Source organism: Ornithodoros turicata, chromosome 4 (genome assembly GCF_037126465.1).
Source record: "Ornithodoros turicata isolate Travis chromosome 4, ASM3712646v1, whole genome shotgun sequence".
Classification (NCBI taxonomy): domain Eukaryota; kingdom Metazoa; phylum Arthropoda; class Arachnida; order Ixodida; family Argasidae; genus Ornithodoros; species Ornithodoros turicata.
Genome location: NC_088204.1, coordinates 54,914,717 through 54,938,736, shown reverse-complemented (window position 1 = coordinate 54,938,736; position 24,020 = coordinate 54,914,717). Strand labels below are relative to the sequence as shown.

General features: G+C 45.9%; 1 protein-coding gene and 1 long non-coding RNA gene across 2 annotated transcripts; one reads left to right on the top strand and one right to left on the bottom strand.

The window, feature by feature from the left end:
* Positions 1–2,202: 2,202 nt before the first annotated feature.
* On the bottom strand, positions 2,203–21,978 carry LOC135391573 (fringe glycosyltransferase-like). The gene is made up of 8 exons (XM_064621870.1): positions 21,513–21,978; positions 14,960–15,008; positions 14,856–14,898; positions 11,430–11,489; positions 10,209–10,353; positions 10,038–10,123; positions 5,596–5,666; positions 2,203–2,476 (listed from the first exon to the last, which is right to left on the bottom strand). The coding sequence occupies exons 1-8, from the start codon at positions 21,843–21,845 to the stop codon at positions 2,220–2,222; spliced, it is 1,044 nt and encodes a 347-aa protein (XP_064477940.1). The 5' UTR covers positions 21,846–21,978; the 3' UTR covers positions 2,203–2,219.
* Positions 6,910–22,670, top strand: LOC135391574 (uncharacterized). The gene is made up of 2 exons (XR_010422047.1): positions 6,910–7,161; positions 21,636–22,670. It is a non-coding gene; the product is annotated as an uncharacterized LOC135391574 (long non-coding RNA).
* Positions 22,671–24,020: the final 1,350 nt, after the last annotated feature.

Sequence of the window (24,020 nt, the reverse complement as noted above, 5' to 3'; positions counted from 1 at the left end):
CGCTCGGCAGCAGGGGTTCGACATTGACAGCTTCCTTCGCCTTTTGCGATATGTGGTAAAGAGTCTTGGTGTGCTGATCCATTTGGAACTACTTTTTTTCCAGCAACCTGGCTAAAGCACAGGTAGAGTATGGTACCCTCCATTTCTTTCTTGTTATCATTCCCACACAGAAACAACAGCAACATAATCTGGCTTATCCTGAACCCACCTTGTGAGCTGGTTAGCAGTGGAAGGCTTAGTTTTCGGCATCACACTGCGATCTGGATTCAAAGGGGAGTAGCGTACGTCTTTCCTCGATGCAAACGATGACAAAGCAACAGGCGTCTCGCTTGCCGGTAGCCAACGCGCAGCGACAGACGCTCTGGCGCCAATCGTGAGAAGCCGCGCGCGAAACTTCAATAATGAGGAGAGGTATTCCACGGCATTCGTGTGGATCAAAACTACAGTGAACCTTCAGGTCGTAGCACCGAAGTGCACTCGGAAGACGGAGGGGAAAAAAAGCATGTCATCCCAAAGATCTGTCATAAATTCCACCATACTGGTGACTCCTGCTCAGCTGTCCAGGCTGACCAATGGCAGATGCGCCAAAATATGCACTATTCATCCACTTTCGCGGGAAATGTGCATCTTTATGCGAAATATAGTGCAATATATGCATTTATATGCAACCTAAAACATCGAACTCGGCCCCAAACAAGGACCAAAAGCCATTTCTCGTTGCCCACGTGCAGGACCGTGTCGAGAACTCATACTCACTCGTGCCCAATGTAGCGAATCAGCTGAGGACTTCTGAAGTTTTGGACGTTGTAGGATTTAGGTCCTCATTGTTAGGCGACTCAGTATTTCGTTTCATTACATTACCGCCAGCAATGGGGTAGGGTATCGCCCCCAGCGATGGAACTCCCCATTCATCATCATTTCAATAAAGTAGTTGAACTGAGTTTCTGCCTGACAGAAGATGAACAGTAGGTGCAGGAGTCACATATGTCGACCTCTCTCTGCTATTGCTTCAGCGCTTCAGCCGCGTCGGGCTGCGTCACGACACAGCTGACCAGCCCTCCTGTCGGGACTGCGAAAGTCACGTTGTGGCGTCCACTTTCCACGTTCGCTTACGTTATCTTTGAAGCAGTGGAACGTTTCCAGACAATCTGCAGATCAGGGGCTTCTCTCGCGAGTGCTACAGGCTAGCTGTGCTAATCGTTCAAGATCTCATGAACGCCGGAGCCAAAAAACTAACAATTTATTGAGGGACATTTCGCAACTCGTTTTGGAGACAGCACCTCCGCGAGCTCACGACAGATTCCGATCGAGGTACCCCCAAAGAACCTATGGTGCGGCTCTTCGCGTCCCCACAGAAGTTGAAGGTTCTTTAGACGTTGTGAAATATATCACCCCCTGTCTTTTTTTAAATGACACATCCACGCCTCTCTGTAAGAGGAATCCAGAGCAGTCTGCTGCACTCTGAAGACGGCACTGTAGGTCTGACCGCTGTATTCCCGAGCACCACATAGACATGATGTCCGCACAAAGACCGATGAACGAGCACCGGCGGTAACTATTCAAGCTGCTCAGCCATGAGGACATTAAACGAGGGCACTCATGTTGCAAAAGCAACGGAGGATCTATTATCACCACTGCAATAACAATGTGGCCTGCGTGGGCATCCCACAGCACGAGACATACCTTTGTGGAATAAACATCACTGCTGAAAAGAACTATTTTTCTCGCAACTAGTCCTACAAACTCCCTTGAGGCTTTCCAGCTGTTACGACAAAATGAGTCGCTTTCGTATGTCCCCCTAACATCTGACCTTTTCTGTACCATTCTTTCCTTGTTTGTTTATGCTATACTGTATCAGATGGGACTTCAAATGGGAAGCATTCAGAGTTTCAAAACCCACAAAACCAAGCACCTGGAAAGAACCAAAAGCCAAAGAAATGAAAACTTGTCTTTCTTTAGAAACTTTCGCTTTCTATATCGTTGACCATTGAGATGTGTCACTGCAAACTGCATTTACCTGCCTACAGAATAATAATTAATAGAGCTTCAAGTCCATTTCTCACCCCCGGATGTGCTGTCACTCTGCTTTGCGTTGTGTTCTGGATGAAGCTACGCCCTCTAACTTGGCCCTCGTCGGTAAAGACTGGGTCAGAAATCTTCCTCTGCACTTTAATTTTAGTAACAGACAACAAGCTAAGGAAAGATAATACAAATTCTTTTTATCTGTACAGACTATTTACATCAGATCGATTGCAAAAACTGAAGTTTGGAAACAGGTGGCAATGGAGGGACATGAACCTTGTTGGGTCCAGGTTTCGATCAAAGCCCTCGATGGACAGCACGTTCATGTGACCGCCAAACTTTGAGTAACTAAATGTCACTTGGTCGCTCAGGGATTCCTTCCGAAGAAACTTCATCGGCTCCAAGTGTGAGTGGAAGCTCTCTGCGACTGTAAGGTTGTGGCCCAAAAGGTGTTCTGCGAAGGAAATACGAAGTTCGTTAGTGTCAGACACGGTGGCCTCGGACACGCACGGGCATGCTGGTGACGTTGGCCCACGGTAACATTCTCCGATAAAAGTCTCTGTAACAATTTTGCTGTACCCGAAGATCGCGTCCTTCATCAAATCAATCGCCTAACTATGCCTGAATACGAACCACAAAATATTGCGCGTGGTGCGAGCAAAATCACAGGAAGACCACAGCTTTTTTCACTGTGTGATAGATGACTACCAATATGCGCTGACGTCGACCAATCAATGAAACTACATCCTAATTGACCGCGATTTGTGGCATCCGGGAAACCCCAGGGATTTATGCTTTGCAGCGGAAAAGACCGGCGTCATCACTGAAGTTACTCGTTTGCAACAACTACCGTGTAATTCTACGATTTTCCTTGCATGAGTCCTCCTGGCGTAGGTGAAATATTTCCACGCGGCGCAGTTTGCTTAATCGGAATAGTACTGCCTGACATACGATTGGCATGCAGGTTGTGTTCGTACAATACACGCTTAGCGAACTTGAAAATATCGCCAGTCTTTCTGCTTTGTCCAGTCGATCTCGAGCGGTCTCCGTCAGGGCGCGTTTTCTTATTCAACTCTGGCAACTCCGAGTTACTCTAAGAGGGCAAAAAATAGCCAGAGTAGGCCAGAGTAGCGGAAATGAGATCATAACTCTGGAGCGAAAAGTAGCCAGAGTTAACCCTGGTAACAACCCTTCTCAACTCTGTTCCAAGGGGTTATGACGTCACACAAAAGCGCGTGTGGCCTTGTTGTCTGCTACACAACGACAGTTGACCCTCTTTCACTTGGTCATACCGAGTTTTGAAAGCTTTTCGTCTAGTTAGTTTAGGAAATTTTTGTTAGTGTTATCTCTGTGACCTACTGGAAGATTACTACAAACATGGAAGACTGTATTAGACATGTAGAGCACTTTCAAAGTGTGCACAGCATATCCGCGTCTTTGTATAGATAGTATGCAGCAAAAGGACAGGGACAAACCTAGAGGAACACGATGACTGCAATCGTGGTCAATTGCAGTCATCGTGTTGTGTCTTCCTCTATGTGTGTCCTTTTGCTACATACTACCTACAATATCACGTTACCAACTACCCCAACTATCAACAGTGCTACAGTACCCGCTTCTGCACTAAATAGGACGTGTTTATTTATTCAACCGGAATAGCAAGTATTTTGTAATACTATAGGCTAGGTTATACAGCACGTGGTTCTTATTCACAGGGTATGATTATTCCCCATATTCCCAGCTGTGAAATTCCCGATCTCAGGGAAATTCACGGCCGCGAACAAAGATAATGCTCGATTGCTTCGTAAGATGACATTCCGTGTTTAAGAAGCGGATACTGCTGGTTAATCTCTTTGCTTCACGAGTGTTCGATATCGTTCGATATCGATGTCGAAGTCGTTTTAGCGAATGGAAGCCACATTTTAACTACCGTTATGCTTAGCGGGGAAGACGCACCGGCACAGCATGTTGGTCAGCGTATTATCAGATTAGTTCAAGCTGAGAGTTTGAATTCTTTATCCAGGTTAGTCTGAGTTCGCTGTTCGCAATTTCCATGGCGTGACTGCATTTTTGGCGACTTTTTTTGAAATCGGAGTACCACAAAACATTTATGTTCAGCAGTTTATTTTGCTACAGAGATATCGACCACTGACTATTTCGAACGAAAGCGAATGACGAGGGAAACAGTTATAGAATTATTGCAGAACTGTTACCGTTGGCTACACAATGAACGTCATATGGTTGTGTGAGACACATAAAAATTAACTTGTATCGCCGATTTCTTCAACGTGGTCCGCCATGTGGGCGTAGGAGCCAAAGACACTTCGGCGGCACAGTCTGGTGCCGTCGAGACTATCTCGGCATCCCCCCCCCCCCGCCAGAAAAAAAAAAGAAAAGAAACAAGTGCCCTGACCTAACCTGCTTACCGAGGTGCGCTAACCTAACTTAACTTGACGCTTCCTACGTTTTACAAGATGGCAACATCCAAATCCGTTATGCTCAGCAAGGCCGCGGTTCTGCTGCTGTAGAAATGCTTCAGCTTGTGTTATTCAAAAGCAAAAAAAAATGTTATAGATCACACAATTTTAATATTATTATACATACTCTTTCACTCGCATATGCGGTATTTACCTTTCAAACGCTTTCGCTAATTTTTAAAACCCTGTGGTCCCGATAACGCACTGCACCCTCGAGAGATTATCAAGGAATGCAGGCTTGACCACCAGGTACATGCAACCTAAACTGAGGACTGGTTGCTGCACAGCAATAAACAAACAAATGACACAAACAGAACAAACGACAACACCTAAGTGCTAATAGCACCCAATTTCATCCCGAATTCCAGAGAAAACAAACATATTGTTGTCCCATTCCTCTTCCTGAATACACATTACAATTTGGCGCCAATGGAAACTTCAACGTCCACGATCTTGCAGCGCAGAGTAACCCCAGCCGTTCGAAAATTCCCGCCGAAGAGTGGCGACAGCACGGTCACGTGATGCTACGTCATACCCAACTCGCGGGTTACTCCGGTTGAATAAAAAAGAACGAGCCCGTCACGCAAGAAAAACGTCCTCCATCCATTATCTCTGTGCAATCAAAGTAAGAGAAACCGAGATAAGCGTGCCCGCATGCTGAACGTTGTCGTCGTGTTATCGTTGGGAGGTAAAACGCTGGGTATTATTCCAACGGCCAGTTTGTTCAAGGGCACGTATACTCCCTAAAATTGACAAATTCCTCCTGGAATGTGAGGAGCCATGAAGAACTCATTTATGCGATTGCAAAAAATGCCGTGAAAACAGGTTACCAAAATCTTCACCGATTATGGTTTCAAGAAGAAACTAAAGGTCGCACCCAGTCTTGAGAGAAAAAAAAATCCGCGGTTTTGAGTTTTAGCCCCGGTTCACATTCAGTGTTCGTTAGAAACGCTCTTGGAAGTTATTCTGTGCAAGATGACAGTTTCTCTCAATCACAACTAAATAATCTTGCGCAGCTCAGAAAACCCGCGAGAGGTCTGCCGAACTCCGCAATCTCCGTCTGCATCTCCGTTGATTAGGCTCGGAAGACGCTCACCTATAATGTAGCCCATGGTGACATCATCAGGCAGACGGATCCGGTCGCCAATGCTGATGAACTTCCCTCCACTGCAATGAAACACGTCACATTCATCCATATATCCAATGGTTCCTCAACATTTCGACATCGAGTACCTTAAAAGGGTTGGGACACTTTCATAAACGTGGTTCATTACATTATGGAAGCATGAAACTCCTAGCGATGAAACTTCCCATACATCATCTTAAAAAAATAAAGATGTTGTTGTTTGGACGCATTGTACTGAATGCCAGAATACTGAGGAAAAAAGAATTATTTTTCTACGCGTCGTACTTAAAGAGATACAAGCCCTCGAACTCACTCCCGAGCAAAGCGCAGCCGTCACAGAGCTCAGAGTTGCGTCCATTCCCATTGGCAGCCCTAAGCACATGGTTTCCCGTGCGCTGCGTCACTGGCGGCGGCGAGGGCTGTGATGTCAGAGCCGCATGAGTTTGGGTATTCGCGGTGCCCATTTTCTCCGCTTCTATTACCCTCTTCGTTGTGAAACATACCATGCAGTTTCACATCGGTTAAACGAACTGTTTTTTGCGTTTACCTGCAATAACCTGGGATGACCTGTCCCAAATCCTTTAAGAAACATTATGCTATGCCTGTACAATGCCAGGCGTCTTCGTGTTGAACACGACTATAGCCGTTCTCTGCAGGCTGAACGAAGTTGCGGAGATAAGTGGCACGAAACAAAGACTGACGGTCTCTGAAGGATCTTCAACAACAACAAATAAGTGATGATGATGATGTTGGGATCTTCATGCGGTCAGCCAGTAGAGCCATTTGTATAAACACATACACACGCACACTACGGCGACCGAAAATTGCTCCCGTACATTTTAATAAAAATAGAAATCTGGAACTGTGCCAGTGCAGTGGTTGCATCATCGTATACGTTGCTCGTTCGTCTGTTATTAAATTACCCCGTGTACGTAACCGGCATTCACCTGTCATTCAGGCTGGTGCTCCCTCCCACTGAGGAAACAGTTTCAAAGCGGAAGTAGATAAACAATCTTCGATTACGAGAGCTTTGCACCGGTTGACGTTGTAATACAATAGCTCTATTATAGACAAGTTGTGGCTCAATCGCTGAATGATCTCCACATTCAACTACGTAGGGAGGAACACTCCGGAGGAAATCGTGGTAAAAGAAATCTTTAACTGGCCCATACGCAGAAGTTACCATATACTGAAGGGCTTCCCCGTTGTATATTTTAAAAGGCACTGTCATGAGTTGAGCGCCAAGAGACAGCGCTGATACGATGAGCGGCAGCGATACGTGCATCAAGACGGCAGATAACGTGCACGGAACCTCGAGAAGATATTCTAGGGTGACGAGAGCGATCTTGGACCCGACAGACCGCTAACATCGGACAACCTTTCCATCACCTGCTTAAGACGTTCATGACTGCTTCGACATATTTTCTAGGCATCCTTGGAACCGTCTCAAGTCAATCTGTTTCTATCTTGGTTTCTCATCTCCGCAATGCACGGATTCCGCTCAACCTGAGTCAATCTACATTTTACCACCCACTGGTATTATATCCATTTATGATTGTTCCTTTGTCGCATTGGGTGTAGTTCCGTATCGGGACCAGTCGTTTTTAAAAATTAGTGAAAGGGTTAGGAAGGTAAATATTGCATAGAAGTGAAAGAAGGTCATACACTGAATCTAAAACCACAAGAATTATAAAATTCTGTGCACTAGAAGCTTTTTTATATGCATTTCAACAACCCCATCTGATCCACTTTTAGCGCAGGAGAAACACTGGAATGCTAAACCTAACGGATTCGAAACTTGCCATCTTGTAACAGGTAGGGTCGTTGAATTGGGCTCGATCACCTCACTTTAGTGAGGTTAGTCTAGGTTAGGTTTTACAGATTTGGGGGTCTGGGGGGACGCCGCCCCAAGCACGCACTTGGCGGTGCGGGCGTCGAGACTGTGCCTCGGGTTAGAGCAGAAGGTCCTCAGTACAGATGGCGGATCGCCTTCAAGGAACCGGAGATAAAATTCAATTTTTTACGCTTTACGCAATATACGAGGGTCATTCCTGTATAATTCCGTTACTAATTAGCTCCTCTTTCGCGTAAAAGCGTTTGATTTTTGTTTTTATTCTTCTTTCTTTAAAAAAAGCCTGTGGTCCCGATACGGAACTACATCCCAATAACCTCACAGAAAATCTGGACCCATTGACTGATTTTCTCATTTGAATTGCGTTTGACTGCGATTCGGTTACAGTTTTATGGTGATGTCTGCATGAGCTACCTCCCCCTCGTGTATACGTCACGAATATGTGGCACCAAGATGACGGGTGATTGGCGGCGGCTTTGAAATACGTGTAACGTAATCGGAGAGTTTTGTCTAAAATTAACTCGATTGCTCGACAGAACAGAAACCGGAAGTTACTGATAGTGACGTCACGGCAACAAAAACGCTTGGCTATGAAATTCAATTATAGATATTTCCCCGCGAATTTTAATTGAAATATTTGGCACAGTCACTGTGAACCACCATTTAAAAAAAATGTTCAGTGGTCCGGATTGTCGCCTTAAGTGGATCACAGCGTCTTAGTGGGGTTCGCGTCTATAATTCCAATGAACAAGGATAAACGCTTTCCTATCAGGTTATTCGACCCAATATCGGACCGGTGTCTCGCAGAGAAACTAAGTCGCAACCACAGTGTCACTCAAAACTGCAATCCGTGACGTGACTTCTCAGGCATTGTCCCCAGTTATCCATCTTTCTTTTAGCGCACTTCAGTGACTTTAAAGGCTGACCCACTCGCTGCGTATTTCAGCGAAGAACGCGCTGCGCAGAATGCTGCCCGGCCACGCAGCGTGCCGAAATACGCGTGTCAAACCGCATGAGGCGCAGATCCCGCAGCTGCGTACACAACGGGATTGATGTATCTGCCTCCACCACTTATAGTGTATTCACACGAACGGCATCCTCACGAAAGATTCTAGTGAAAAAAAACACCGCTCACGCAGACCCAAAGTTCTGTCCCGTGTCACGTTGAGCATTCATACAGTGCGAAATAGCGGGAGCGGCGTACAGCACAAGTATAGTAGACGACACAGTCTTCGTCTGCTACGGAGTATCTTGTGGCTGTATCGCCCCACTGTTAGCAGTGTACGTGAAGACATGACGCTGAGCGCTCACGTGACAGCATGCGACAGCAAAGCTGCGACGTTTTTGTATTCTGGGGAATGTCGCTCGATAGCCAAACCAATCCACTGCTGCCTCTTCCTTCAGCTTGGAATTCAAATGTACATTTTTGTTCTCAGAACTCTATGTATATACCACAAAAAAGGTCTCTTCTCCCCCTCAGAAATTTTTGTTTTCCTGCATCTTCTGCGGCTTTTTCGCGAGAGTGGCATTGCTAAAAAGGATGTAGGTCGCTTCTTCTTCGTCTTGTTCTAGGACGGTAGACCGAAGGTAGTCTTCACCCTGATTGGTTGCTATGGGCGCCCGTGAACTGACTGCTGCGTGAAATATCAGCTCTGACTCACTGAATCACGCGCTACTAGCAGCTGCGGCGTAATAAATTTTGCGCCGTGCATAAAAAAACAACTTTCACGCATGAAGTACGCACCATGCGGGCTGGCCTTAAAGGGGCACTAAAATGCAAAAACAACTTGCTCTCAAATGGAAGTACGTATTTCAATTAGTATAATGGGAGCAAAATTAGTTCACACGGCGCTACCGTTAAGAAGAAAAACGCAGTGAAAACAGAGCCGTCTTTGGCAGCAACGAATGGGATCCACAGGAAGCAACGATTGGCGGCATCCAATGAGACAGCAGGACAAGCGCGCACTTACCTATCGTGCCCGTGGGGATTTGAAACGGGTCCGATCGTAGTGTTCCGTATATGCGCGGCATGATGCGCACTGCTGCATTATTCAATACTGACTCACTGAAGTGTAGTTCAGCTACAACAGTTCTCGCAGATGTTCCACCGACAACATTTATTTTCACGTCCTTCGGACAGCGACGCCAGTCGGCTTCGCAAAGCGTACTATGTTTTTCGCCGGGACCGCTTCATGGCGTGGCACGCGCGTGCACGTGCAGCATGGACTAAATAAACACCGATGCACGAGCTGAAACGACGTTCACTGCTTAGCGCCGAAGCAAGAAATAGTCCCGTATATTTTTGATTGTAGCTTTGTGACGGAATCAGATTTTTGAATTATGATAACAAGTACGAAATTAAAGCGTGGAACGTAATCTGAAGTGAACTTGTTTTTGCATTTTACTGCCCCTTTAATGGCGCCATTTCACACACTGTGTCATAAAAATGAATGCAAAAAAAGGAGACTACATGATGACTGCTTGCCGCAGAATCATATATGACTTTGGTGTTCATGCGTTTCGGATTCGAGCGGACAGCGGAAAAGCCCTCTGCGCTTACCCTGCAATGGGCATCATTTTGAGCGCCAGTGCTCTACTGATGCAGAATCCTGCGCCGCCCGTCGCAAACCAAAAGGTGATGTTCTTCTGGAAAGGACGCTGCTATGAATACAAGGAATGCGGTAATACTGCGTATTTAATGCGATGGATGTGTTTAACGGAGATGGCTTACTTGAGTGTCCCTGGAGAGTATCTGCAGGGGTTGCCTGATGGAGGGCTTCCCCAGGTACCATTCTTCAACAGGATTGTACTGCTGCAGCAAGCTCACCAGCCGAGGCACGTTCACGTAATTGTCATCGTCAAAATGGCAGAACCACCTGCGTTTTTCGATGGGACCACTTGGTTTTCACTCACACACACCTAGCAGAATGTTTCCGCGATTTTATCAACACCCCCCCCCCTCCCTCCCGTATGCACGAGCTACGTCAGAACAGTACGCAACAATTAGCGCGTCACTTTGATAAAGCTGTCACGAGTGGAAACTGCGGAACAACCTGGGTTTTTCAATGTCTCAGAGAACAAGGAGCAGTCAAAAACAGGGACAACGACACAAGAAGACACACAAACAGAGGCTCCGTTTGTGTGTCTTCTTGTGTCGTTGTCCCTGTTTTTGACTGCTCCTTGTTCTCTGAGTCATGTACCAATAAGCCCATCAAGCTACTCTAGTTTTTCAATGGGTCCGGGCGATTGTCACTCCTGCACGTCTAACAGAATGCTTATGCGAATAGCGAGTTTTAGTACATCGAAAGAGCTCTACGAAAACGATACGATAAAGGAAGTTGTCGGGTCGGGTGGTGCCTGACGTTCCGTCCAGTCAGCAGTTACCCATGACGTCACCAATGTCCGCCGGGTAGTTAGTACATATCTTGCTAGGTGAGGTCAAGCAGCGATATAGGACGCGGACAAAAGAAAACAAACAGAGTACTGCTGGCTATCAACCAGGAGGCATGTTCCCAAGACCAAACCTATTACACAGATAAAACCAGTGCTCAAGGGCACACCACAAGACGATTAGTTTCCAGCAGAGATCATTTATCAAGGTTAGTCACCTCGGGGGGGGGGGGATAAGATTTTTTTCTTGTATTGGCACAAATCATCCCCTCTGCCATCGTCGTTCGTATTAGCAGCACACGTGATGCAATGGCATTTGCCTTTGAAATTAGTCACCATAGCCAGGAAAAAACGCAGGTTCTTCACATCACAAGTGTCTGCAGCGTCACTCAATCTGACAACGCATTCCCGGCTTGAGAAACGTTAGATGCAATAGGAGCTCTTCGCACGTCGCATACACCCGTTCCAGCTACTCGGATATCTTAGACACGTGTATTTAGAAAATCACTGTCACCCAATTAAACAGCAGTGCCTTCTGCTCATTTCTTATGTAAACACTCACTTTTTGCCACTTTCGACGAACGTGTCCAGCTCGACAGACATCTTACAGCAGAGTGCATTCCTGCAACACGTGAACGAACATGACTCATTTTTATCCGACTTGTGAGAAGCAGTCACTCACATTGGTGCGAGACAATACACTCTCTGAAGCAGCGATGGGAGGTGTTTGAGGTACCAAGTACTCCAGGGTTACTCGTATTTTACTCCAAGTACCGTATACAATATTGAGGTTCTTTGCCCATCGCTGCCCCATAACGGGCTCAAAGACCAGCGCAGAATAATACCGTTGTCCATACCTCGGCAAAGCTCACTTGTGAGCATGCTCATTCGTGCTCACTCATGCTCAACGTGATGTATGAGTTGAGCACGAGTGTGCAAACGTAGAGCTGAGCAAGGAGTGAGTGAGCATGAGTCAGCAAACAAGGGGCTGGGCATGAGATGAGTGAGCAGGGGTCACGAGTGCCGACCTCTGCCGTTGGAACTTTGAAAAATTTTAAGGGAGAGCGAGGCGTATATGCCACGCTGGAATCATTAAAAGTAATGTAAAGTGCCCTAAAAACGCGTACGCCTTTAAATAAGGAAAGAGAACGATGTTACTATGTATATGACGGTTGGGTACACTCAATAAACAGAAAGCGAAACAGAGAGAACCCCACCACATAACACGCTGACGCTCCTAGTCAACCACCATTCCGAATTATGTCGTTCTGTCACCTGACTTGTTCAAGATGGGAGAAGGCGTATATCTTGGACACAGTACGCAATATAGTTTTGCGGCCGCACTTGACGAACGATGCGCAGTTGGTGGCGACTTTGACACAGTGTTGTCCGTAATTTTCTACGTTAATTTTCTAAAAAAAACTACGAGCGAATTTATTTCTTATTCGGCGTTAGCGCCGCGAAGGAACTGTGGCTATGATCGGCGTACAGATGTGGACAGATGGACAGAGAACTGCAGGAAGGACTGGGGGGAGAGGGAGGTTAGTGTGCGGCCTGGGCCGACTTCAGGGGGAAGTGTGCCGACATTTGCGGGGAATGCTTTCGGAAAACCCAGGGAAAACCTCAGACAGCGCAGCCGGTGGCACGATTCGGTCAGCAGGACCGACCTACGACTCGTAAGCACAATTAAAACTAGGGATGTGCCAATCGAAACCGCGAATCCTAGGCAGGAATTCGAGATTCGCGAATCCGAATCCCAATGCCCAAAACGGCGAATCGAATCTTTCGTATCCACCGACCACGTTTGTTTTCCAAATTGCCGCCTCCGGAGTCCGCCGAAAGCCCCATCGACCGACAGGTGTTTTCTTGTGTGTTCGTTCACAGAGCTCTGGACTGAAAGAGTTCAGACAGGAACTGTTACATTACAAGTTTAAAAGTAATCTGGTTTTGTTTTTGATTGTTGCTTAGTTTTATGGAAATAATTCAGACTCGAGAGTTTATGCATTTCTTGTAGTCGACGAACAACGTGTTAAATAAATTACGTTTAAGAAGAACTATATGAGTACATTTTCTCCTGAAACTGAAGTATTATTTAATTTTTTGTTTCATTAAACAAACGCATCATATTCTGCTTCAAAAGCACTTTTCACTAGAAGTGTGTTTTTTTTTCCTGGATTTTTAAACACTTTTTAAAGAAAGGATTCGAAAGATTCGAGATTTGTGGATTCTTCCTTCGATTCGGATTCGAACTCGGATTCGATAAATTTTGGATTCGTCCTATCTCTAATTAAAACTAAAATTGTGGCGTAAGTACTTAGTGCTCAGGCTATCGTGTAGGCAAATTTTCTGGGAGCGTCTCACGCGGTCAAGTTCTCTTACATGTAATGCATGAGGATGCGAACCACGGGTAACTAAACCGAAAATAAGCTTTCGTGCTTGGAAGCACTCGTTCCATAAATGTTCGTTAAGCTCCAAAGGCTGCTATATTACAAGAGCAGTTCTTATCTTACTCTTACGGTTGACAGCAATTTTCCATGGCATCGTGTCGTGTGACCCTATGAAGCCTTTCTCGTCACCAAATTAAGATCATCCTTCCAAGCCGGAACCTGATCCAAACGAGCAATCATGCACAACGGGTGCGTTGATTAATCGAACCGAAATTAAGAGAACTGCGTATGCTAGCGATATAGGAACGGTACTACGGTCGTTCAGTTTTAGATTAGATTTCATCTGACCTTACCTCCATTCAGTCGAAAGGGAGGATTTTGCTTGGTGCCGCTTGCACTCAAGATAAACATATGTACGTGTAATCGTCATATTTCGCGGTCTAATGCCCTAGTCACAGGGCAAACCTAATACATTAAACGGAATGACATTTACTTCACCTCCTAACCGACCATCATCTCGAATGACATCCTTCTCTCCCCTGATTTATTGAAAACAGGTGGCGTACGCCTTTTCTGTGACAATTATGCGGAACATAGTTGTCACAAAAAAGGCGTACAGCTCCTGTTTTCAACAAATCAGGGGAGAGAACGGTGTCATTCGAGATGATGGTTGGTTAGGAGGTGAAGTAAATGTCATTCCGTTTCCCCCAACACTGAACAGGCGGTCTACAGATAATGTAAACGAATACTTTACAGAAAAGTATCAAATAATACCCTACACTCTTAAAAATGAACTTCACCGCATAGCACGCTCTTAGCCAACCATATTCTGGAATATCGTTATCTGCCCTGATTTGTTCAAAATGGGAGGCGTACGCCTTTTTTTGTGACACTTATGCTGTTCATAATTGACACCGAAAATGGCGTACGCCTCCAGTTTTCAACAAATCAGGGCAGATAACGATATCATTCCAGAATATGGTTGGCTAAGAGCGTGCTATGCGGTGAAGTTCATTTTTAAGAGTGTAGGGTATTATTTGATACTTACGGTTTTCGTCGGCAGGCGGTGATCAAGCTTTAGGCTGTTATTTCCAAACAATTCGTTGTAAACCTGATTTCGTGCTCCGTAGGCAACAGCTGTGGAGAAATTGAGGAAGTCCCTCATCAACCGCGATTGAGCCGTGCGATGCAGCATTCCGCTTCCCACAAACGGGCTGGCGAAGATGACCAACTGCCCAGTTGGAGTGAATTGGTGTCTAATATCCTGCATGCACTAGCTCTCTACAACAACAAGTTGGCAGCTGACAACCAACTCTGGTAGATAAGAATGCGTGTTGATACACGATTAGAGTTTAATTCGTTTAACCTACTTCCAATCCATTTTCCCCTGCCCCATCCTGCTATGTCTGCGCGCTTCCAGTCAAGAAATATCACTTTCAACGGAGGAACGGGGAAAACAAAGCGCAATCCACTTGTCGGTCCTTCCGCACGCGGGCGACATATTTCGAAGGAAGGCAAGGACAACGTACAGAAGGAAAAAAAGAAGAGAAAAATGAAGCGGGGGGAAAGTGACTGTACACGAAGGTGCAGCGACCACTCACCTATTATGCGACGCTGAGCACTTGGTGTTCACTAAATGACCGTCTGTGGGGAACGAGAGAAAATATTTATTCCACGAAGGAGACGTGCAAGGGCATCAACTTACGTGTCTTCATCTGGTACAGGGGATCGTCCAGGTCCGTGAAGAAGTACGTCTGCGGGGCGAGAAGCCATTTTACAAAACAGCACTTTTTCTTTTTCTTTTTTTGTCGCGGGGGAGCGCCGCTATTGTGTCGCTCACGGGGGAGACGCTATGGCCAGGTAGAAAAAAAAAAGCAGCTATGCATTGTGCCATTTTCAGAACCCCCCCTTTCGGACCCCGACGGCGCATAATGGATCTTTTTTCTTTTTTCTACGGCACAAGGTTTCACTCGGGAGAAGACATTTCAAAGCATACAACTGCGAACGCGTTCTTGCATGTGCACGCATTCGCATATTTTATAGAAGCCAAGTATCAGCTATAGCAACCTTAGAATATTGTGACGGGCTGGCCAAGCAACAAAGCCGCCAAAACGCGGGCAAGGTCCTGTGCACGACAAACGAGAAATAAGACGGGGAACACTGTCAAATGACGAGAAGCCGACAATGAACTGTCTCGACGAATACAAAAGTGGATATACGCAGATGCCAAAAGAAAATCGCGCTTACAGCGACCGCCGTGCCATGCAAGTGCCGTGCAAGAAGTCACTCGCAGACGTTATGACTATCGTGTGGAGAAAGAGAGAGGCTGCATGCATTCACACCATCACCAAGCGGTGAAGTGAAGCCTCTTAATTAATCCATAGTTTTTATGCTGTTGCACGAAATATGCGTTAACATCTAATGACTCTTTCCACATCATTAGAAAACAAATATAGACGATTCCCCACCCCAGTTCCTCGATACCTGCCCACTGTGTACCACCGCTATTGCAGCTTGCGTAATCCGCAGCACTCAAGGCACTATCTATGCGAGGAGTGACGAGTTCTATCTAAAAGGGCGATAAGCGTGGCTTCATTTGCGCCTAAGCAACACTCTACACTCCAAGCGTAACTTGGCCTGCACATACAGTCTCCAGAAAAAAGGAAAATAAAAAACAAAAAGACGTTGCTTCTGCATAGACGAAAGCAACAGCCTTCTCTTCCAAAGTGATATTTCTTTGTAAGTCATCTTTTTCTTTAATCCATCTCATCCTTCTTTCACCGTTTGTTAGTTTATCCTTTACTTCCTAATTCTTTTCTTTTCATTCGTTTTATTATCCTTTTTTTTTATTTTTTATTTACGGAATAGCAAACGGACGTCCCGTTTGGCCGACCTTTCCTCCTTTTTTTCCCCTTTGTTCTAATAAATATATCCACCTCTCTTCTTCTTTTCTTTTTATTAAAGATATACCCCTTTTTTTTCTTCTGTTCAAAACATCGGCGGCTCGTTACCCGCACGAGACTTAACTGCATAACACGCTGGAAGTCAACCATTAAACAGAATGATACTGTCATTCTTCCCGAGAAAGCGCGGAGTGCACGCCTTTTTGTGACAACTAACGTGACTGCCTAGACGTCACAAAAAGGAGTACGCCTACCGTTTTCAACGTATCAAGTGAGAGAACGGTGTCACGATGCCAGGTGCGTGCTATATGCGGTTACGTTCTGTTTTAAGGGTGCGATTGACTGGATCGCTGGATGTTCGCGCTTTCCGACTAACGAAAGTCATACCCCAATGATTCGGTTCCTCGATTCACGGAGCATATTTGGCGACAATTCGGACAATAAAAATCGAGCGCTATATTGTTCCGACCTTTGAGAAGATCTCTGGTGACGCGTCCATGTATCGGAGCAATAACGAGCTTTCCGTCAACATTGAAATACGCCAAGGTGTTTTTGCGCGTTTTTGGTGCGGTAGTAATTAGGGGGTAACCACGCTTGAACTGATTTAGGTTATTGGAATCGTATTTGACCTCAAAACGCTCTGTGACTATGTATGTACGTGGTAAAGGATGTGGCTGTCTTCGTTCCTTGTGGGTCCCAGCTTGCACGCATAATTGCATCTCTGTATGGAATGAAGAGATAAGCCGACCTATCCCCTTTTCAATATTTTCACGGCAATGGCATATGTAAATACGAGTAAGGATTGCTATAGAAAAGTCTGGACCCTAGCGCAATTATTAACCCTCTACGGGAGGGTAAGAAACGAAAAAACGCAAGCGTGTCAATTGGAGGGAAAGTTATATCGGGCCACTTTTACTCATATTCGCACAATCCGTGTAGCTTAAATGAATTCTGACTTCCACTGGATGAGACACGTTCTTTCTACCTTACACGATCGTGTTAGCGGGTCTAATGGATGTTGTAACCGACAAAACGTGCGCACTCACGCTAATATATCATATTATGATGGACATCTAGGGCATTATGGTCAAAACTGCTTATTAACTGCGCACTAAGCCCAAATATGGCTTCTGCGCTACATGCAGGTGCCATTCATGGTCCATATATATCACTCCCATTGCTCAGCCAATAAAATCTAACACGTGATTTTCTTTTTAATCCTGAATCCTGCGTACGCGGTGTTATATTTCAAAAGGGGATAACCCCCGCTCCCGTATTTTGTTCCATTTATGCAGAATCGCATAGCCTAAAACGATCCTAATCAGACATGCAGTATCCAGAGTAAGATACAGACACGTATTTTTTTTATTATTATTATTATTATTGGCGTTATTCGATGAACACCAGCTGCAATCGCCCCAGCAAACGTAAGTTTTCTCGGCTTGCGGCTTTTCGACTTATCCCCTTATTGCATACAGAGGTTCAATTGTAACAGCTCCATACGGAGCGGGTATTCTAGTCGACGCTAGAGGTTGAACGCCATTCGATGCAAAAGATGTGCAGGGGCTAAATTCGCGGAGGTCTTTTGAAGGGGCTCAAAGAAGTGCACAAAGCACAAGACTTCACAGAGCAGCACCGCTTCTTCTAGGCGAAAAAAAAAAAAGCTACTACTAAAGGGAAGGCTTGGATCCCATAGGGAAGTGGGGACACTCTACTTTCTTCGGTAGTGTTCTAACCGCTCAGACTCAACACGAAAACACACCCTCGCTCAGTCTTATATTGATGTCCGTCACACAGAGTTTCTTTGTGATGACTAACGAACACTCACGCAGCCATCCCGAGAAATGGCGGCGCCTAATTGTTTTTATAAGCTCCCAGGAGCACGTAACCGAGGGATCTCGACTGGAGAATAAGAAGCGTCACTTGCGGTTTTTGCGAGACGGTTGCCTCCCTCGTTGTAAGACTGATTTCAGCTTCGCGCCGTTGCACGTACTGTAGAACCCGTACATTTCGCGTCTGCAATTTCTTGTGAAACAACCACGGAGAAGATATTCTCGACTACTAAATGTGGCAAATGCTGAATGTTACACTTCTAGGCTTATACTTGGCGGTAAGAAGGAGATCGTGCCGCATTTGATAAAAGAGGTGCTGCGCATGTTTTTGCGAGGCAGTTCAAACGCTTACTATGGCCTGTGCAACGCAAGTTCACGATTAAAGTGTCAATTCGTGCTCGAAACTTGGCGCGTTTTTCGCGAGACGTAGAGGTTTGTTAGTTTTATGGCACCCATCTTCCGACTCAACAAATGGAACGCAATCACTGAACACCTTTCTTTCCTTGTTTATACGAGGGCACGGTCAGTGTCCACGTCATATGGAAATCGTTTAAAACGAAAAGAAAGGCAGGTAAAAACACTCGCTTCAACCTTTCCATAAACCCAAGCAACGTGTCAGCACGAAAAACGTATGAAATCGTAAATATTCGCATTTTACTCGCATCTCTATTTTTCTTTTTCGATTCATCAATGCATCAGGGAATCTCATTCCTATTGCAGGCAGCCGTATGCATAGTGAAATGTCGTCTCGAGTGAGTATCTTCTTCGACGCGGTTAGTCAGGCATTTTCTGTGCTGCTACGCGTCGATTGCTGAGTGGGGGGATATACATCTCTTACAGAAAGGTCAGCCTGACGAAAGGTTCGCTTGCTGTTCCTTAAAAAAAATACAAATATAGAGCAAAACAAAGCACGAACGAAGATAACGAGGGCGGAGTGAAGTAAAAGGCTGTTGGTCAAATCATGATTGGTTCATGAGGTCTGTCGTCTGCAGGAAGTCGGGCAAAGCTGTGATTCACCGCTGACGGGAGTGGCACACAGGGCATAGAAAAGGCATTCATCGTTTTTCTCCTCTTCTCTATTCAATGTCCTTAATTCACCACAAATGATGCCAAATAAATGTAAGAGATCGTTATTTGCATGGACTTGAACTTGCATTCCAAGTTTTACAGCAAAGGAACTAATTGACGCACGAACATCGGCATCGTGAATACTGAAACTCATCCGACGGTAACATCATGGGGAGCGGCTCCGCCAGTGAGAGGCCGCGCGCGTGATCACGTGCTTACGAGAACCAATGAGTACACGTGGCGGGGTTAACCGCCCCTCTGACGTCAGAGCTCGACGGGGAAGTATGTTCAAGGGCTCATAGTATATCGCGAGCTGCGACATATACAGCGAGAATTACTTTACGTTTATACTCTTGTTAAAAGTAAAATACGTGCTCGACGCACAGAACTGTCTCATCCCCTTTAATGTCCACCAACCCTTTTTCTAGCTTTGCTACAGGAATCCACTTCCATTTTGTATTAGCTGACCGAGAAATAAAATTAACAACAAAAACAAAGTGCGCGCAAAAGATTTCATAGATGAGGTGATATATACTAGGACCATTAAGCACGTTTCCGTTCCATAACTGTCGTGATGTTGCTACATGGAGTTGAACGAGTGTCAGACGCTACTATTAGTTCCGAAGCTCCATGCAAAAGCGATCGCCGTCAATTCGGGCGACTGGTACCGAGTGTGTGTGTGTGTGTGGGGGGGGGGGGGGAGCTCTCTCCCGTTTCCTTTCTTTTTTCAATTGCAGTACTAATCTTGTGTGATGCTCGTTTACTTGAAATTAATTCCTGGGCTAATCATTCGAAGCTAAATTGGGCGGATGCTAACAAGAGTGAAATCGAAACGCAAAATCCAGGAACGGACCAAGTCCTCGTAGAACAGGGGTCGGGAATCCGCGGCCGGCGTGCCACTTGCGGTCCAGTTGTGGCCTAGCGCAGATCGAACGCGCGAAAAAAACTCCGATGCTAAAGAGTTGTTGTTGGTTATGGGCTGGCTCACAGAGGGCGCGGCGCGGCAAGCGGATCCCTCGGGCGAAAGCACGTGTTCTGTTCTGTGTTGCCCGTGTTGCCTTTCCCGCTCTTAATAACGTTCGCTAAAGGCGTTTCTTGTACTCACTTATTATCGTAACTTTGTGAATGCAACAAGCCACGGAAAATGCGATTTAAAGGAATTTTCAGCTTGTTCGACCGCTTAATGATTACGGCAGGCTACTTTAGACTTTCTTTGAAATGGTTTCAAATATGTTCTGCGGTCTCCGAAAAAAAACAAAAAAAACATGAGTACGAGGAACGATGAAATGTGGCCCTTAGGATTGCAAAGGTTCACGACCCATGTCGTGGGATACCGACAGGGAGGTTTATTCGCACTAACAACGGGAGAAAAGGCGATATGGAGCCTATTTTCGCGGGCCCGTTGCGCACGCCAGGTTTCGGTGGGTAATTATTTGGGTGAACGGGGATTAATTTCTCCTGTCAGAAAAGGCTGAAGGCTTCACGTGCCGTTGCAAGCTCATGATGGTGATTGTTTAGGACAGTCGCGCCTAGAGACTATGAATGTCGGCTATTCCCAGGGCTCAGCATAGACTCCAAATGACTGCACAGACCCTAACCAAATAGACAAATAGGATGTCCCCACATATCAGATTGGCAAGCAGCTCGGGGACAACAACCACTGCGGTGCAATATGTTCTCCGCCGCCTTAATTACGCGTTAAAAAGCTGGGGATCTCTTTTTTGAAAACGTTTCGGTTGGATGCCGTTCTGATGTTTAAAAAAAAAAAAAAACTATGAGATGTATAGTTGCGTGTCATTTTCATGAGGTTACAATATTGCTTCCAGTCTAAAGAAGCATTTTGTCGAAAAATGCGATCAACGGGACGCGTATCGATCAAGTTCACGATTAAATCTTTCGCGGATCACAGAAATAACAAAATAAAGGGGGGGGGGGGGGGGGGGACTTGTCCAAGGTTCAGCCGCCTCTTCCAGCCCTAATGGTTTCTTAAAATATAGATAAACGCATAAGCGGTATATTTTGCAGACGGGAGCCCCGCAAACCGGTTTGGGCTGCTACCTGCATTACGCTCCAGAGCAACTGGTCGTTGGCAAATGACACTTTTTCCCACAGACCAAGGACGAATCCAAAATCAGCGGTGGGGATTACAGCAGGTGCAGGAATATGTGGTCGCTTCACTATAAAGCGCGGCCCTTTGCCTGGCAAATTGCCACAGATCAACATTTCACCAACATAGCGGCGTATTCAAAGAACCTGTCATTTGGATCGTGCATACTGCCACTAATTGTCAACAAAACTAAACTATAACAAGAATGATAGCACTGGTATATGCATCGACGGGAGGCGTGCGAAACTATATGTCACAGTTAATTTTGTGTTTTTAAGTTGCTCAATGAGCAGCATTCAATTACAGTCAAGATTTTTGAAACACACACACAAAAGAAAAAACACTGACCTGATCCCGTGCAAGTGCGAACCACGTCTTGAGGATAACATCTAGACGACTATGATGAAATGCTCTCGTCGTCTTGACACTAAGAAACAGGTCCTCTAATCTTGTGCCTTCGTCTTCGACTAGGTTGGCTTCGTTAACTTGGTTTCCCTCCTCCGTGGCCGGTGCGCGCTCCGGAAAGCCCGGGGCCGACCGTAACACCACAAGTCTGCTTTTCTGATGGACGGCGCCATCTTGAAAGTTGAGTGGCCAGCCAAGCAAGACGAGAGCGGCGTAGCAAAGGGCGACGAATATCACCAGTGCCGTTCCTCGCTTGCGAGGAAACCAAGATGTCATGGCGGCCTTAGTAACATCGCTGCCGCAAAGTAGGTTCCACCACTTGTTGTCAACGCTCCATGCACGCGGCGACCCGACACTGCCGTCTGCTCATCAAACTTCCTCCGAGAAAACTTGGCTGGAATGGGGAGAGGGCAACAGGAGGGGTATCAAGTGGCGCGCTTGGGCGCATGCGCAGATGAGGAGACTCGCGGGCTCCCGCAGGACATCTGTTGCGCGTCGCCGACCTGCTTCATTATTTACAATTATTTGGGCGTGTCTCGTGCGAAGTCGACGGAAGGCTCGACAGTTCATTTCGCTCGGAAGATAATTGGAGAAAGTACGTTAGGTTTCGTGGATGTCTAGAACACACGAAATGAGTGGACGCAGACGGGACGTTCACCCCCACGGTTATTTTACATTCCAAACTGGGATGTGGACTCGCATGACAACACTGTTTAACGTCATTTTAATCGAAACTGTGAAAATAATTTTAACTTGGTCGGACGAACTCTATTGTCCGACGAACGAGGCCCCAGCCCCTACAGCCCGTGTTTTCTCTCTCAAATATACGTTGTTGCGAATAGAGCCTTTTCATATATGTTCTTGCACCACTCCTTGCCATCGTCGTAGATGACACGCTGGATACTTTTTCTTCGTGGGAAGGACTCTGTCCGACGACCGAGGTTCCCATATATGTTCACTAGCCGGTGTTTTCTGTTTCAAATCCGTTATGACGACGATCTAGTGAGTTTAGACAGGACAGATCGGACGAAGAGACGGCCAAGAGGAGTTTGAACGCTTCAAATGATAGAACTTTACTGGGAATAAAATGCGTGAATCTACCATGACTCGTTGAGAACTAACGACCACACTCTCAAGACAGAACATGACCGCTTAACACGACCCCAGCCAACCACCATCTCGACTGACATCGTTCTGCCCCGATTGGTTAAAAACGGGAAGCGGACGCCTTTTTGTGACGTGGTGGTGCTAGTGGTGCTTCACAGACGGAATGTGCGTTAGGATGACTTGTAAGGGAACTGTGCCGACATATAAATCTGAAAGTGTCTGAGGAAAACTCAGGAAAAAACCCAGACAGCACAGCTGGCACAGGGTACCTCCCAGTCTCGATGTCAAATGGCCAGCGCGCTAATCACTGAGCCACGCGAGCAGGTCCTTTTTGTGACGTTTACGCAGTTACGTAAATTGTTACAGAAGGACGTGCTTCTTTGTTCATTATTTTCTTTCCTTTTTTTTTTTTTACATGCCTGGAGTGGTATCCGTCGGTTTGCCTTCGTGAAGTTCGGTTTCGAAGGAGCATGTAAAGGAGATTTGAATGGCTGAAACCCGTTCTTAATTTGTCAAGCAGTGTGTAAAAATCATTCTCATAAAATATTTCGGCTGAAGGATGTTTTTTTTTACACCGCAATTCGATTTATAAAATCTCTCCCGTGGCGGGAGGCTGGCGTGCTCGAGCCACAGTCCACTCCCCATTGACTCTGACGTTAAACGTTAAAAGGGCTCTCATTCGCTACAAAAAAAAATTCCTCTGCTTCAGACATGGCACGCTCGTTGTGGACGGCTATTCGTTATTTATATATTTATTATGCCCTCAAGGCCCGTTGGGCATTACGGAGGGGAGTGGGGAAAAAAGGAAATACAAAACAGTAATAAATAACAGTGAACAAAGGTCAGTAAATCAAGACACTCAATTAAAATGTAACAGATTGCTGAAGAAGTGTATAATATAAGAGGCCAGTGAGTTTGGAGAGTTTACATCAACGTGCACAGGTTGATATAAAACTAGTGGTGTTATTGGAAGTCAAAAAAGGAACATAATGCAGAGCGAAATCGGGATTGATCTCGAATGTGTATGATGTCGCTAGGAAGGTGGTTCCACTCAGCAGATGTGCGGGGAACGAAAGACTGCAGGCACGTGTTAGTGTGGTATGGGGGGGGGGGGGGGATATATGTTTAGTGTGGTATGACGTTAGGCCTATCTTGTGTTGATGATCAATCCGAGATGAAATGTAAGTGGGAGGAGGTAGAAGTTCACAAGGCAGGTCATAGTAAAGTTTGTGCTGTAAAGATAAACGAAATATTTTACGCCGTGAAGCAAGGGCAGGTAAGGCAAGAGTGTTCTTTATTGTACTAATACTCGCTGTGCGTGAATAATTACCAGTAATGAAACGC

Coding starts and splice junctions, on each gene's coding strand:
- LOC135391573 (XM_064621870.1), bottom strand. CDS start 21,845: ATGACATCTTGGTTTCCTCGCAAGCGAGGAACGGCACTGGTGATATTC. Junction 11,490..14,855: donor TGCTCAGCGTCGCATAATAG/GTGAGTGGTCGC, acceptor CACGTGTTGCAG/GAATGCACTCTGCTGTAAGA. Junction 10,124..10,208: donor TACTCTCCAGGGACACTCAA/GTAAGCCATCTC, acceptor CGTCCTTTCCAG/AAGAACATCACCTTTTGGTT.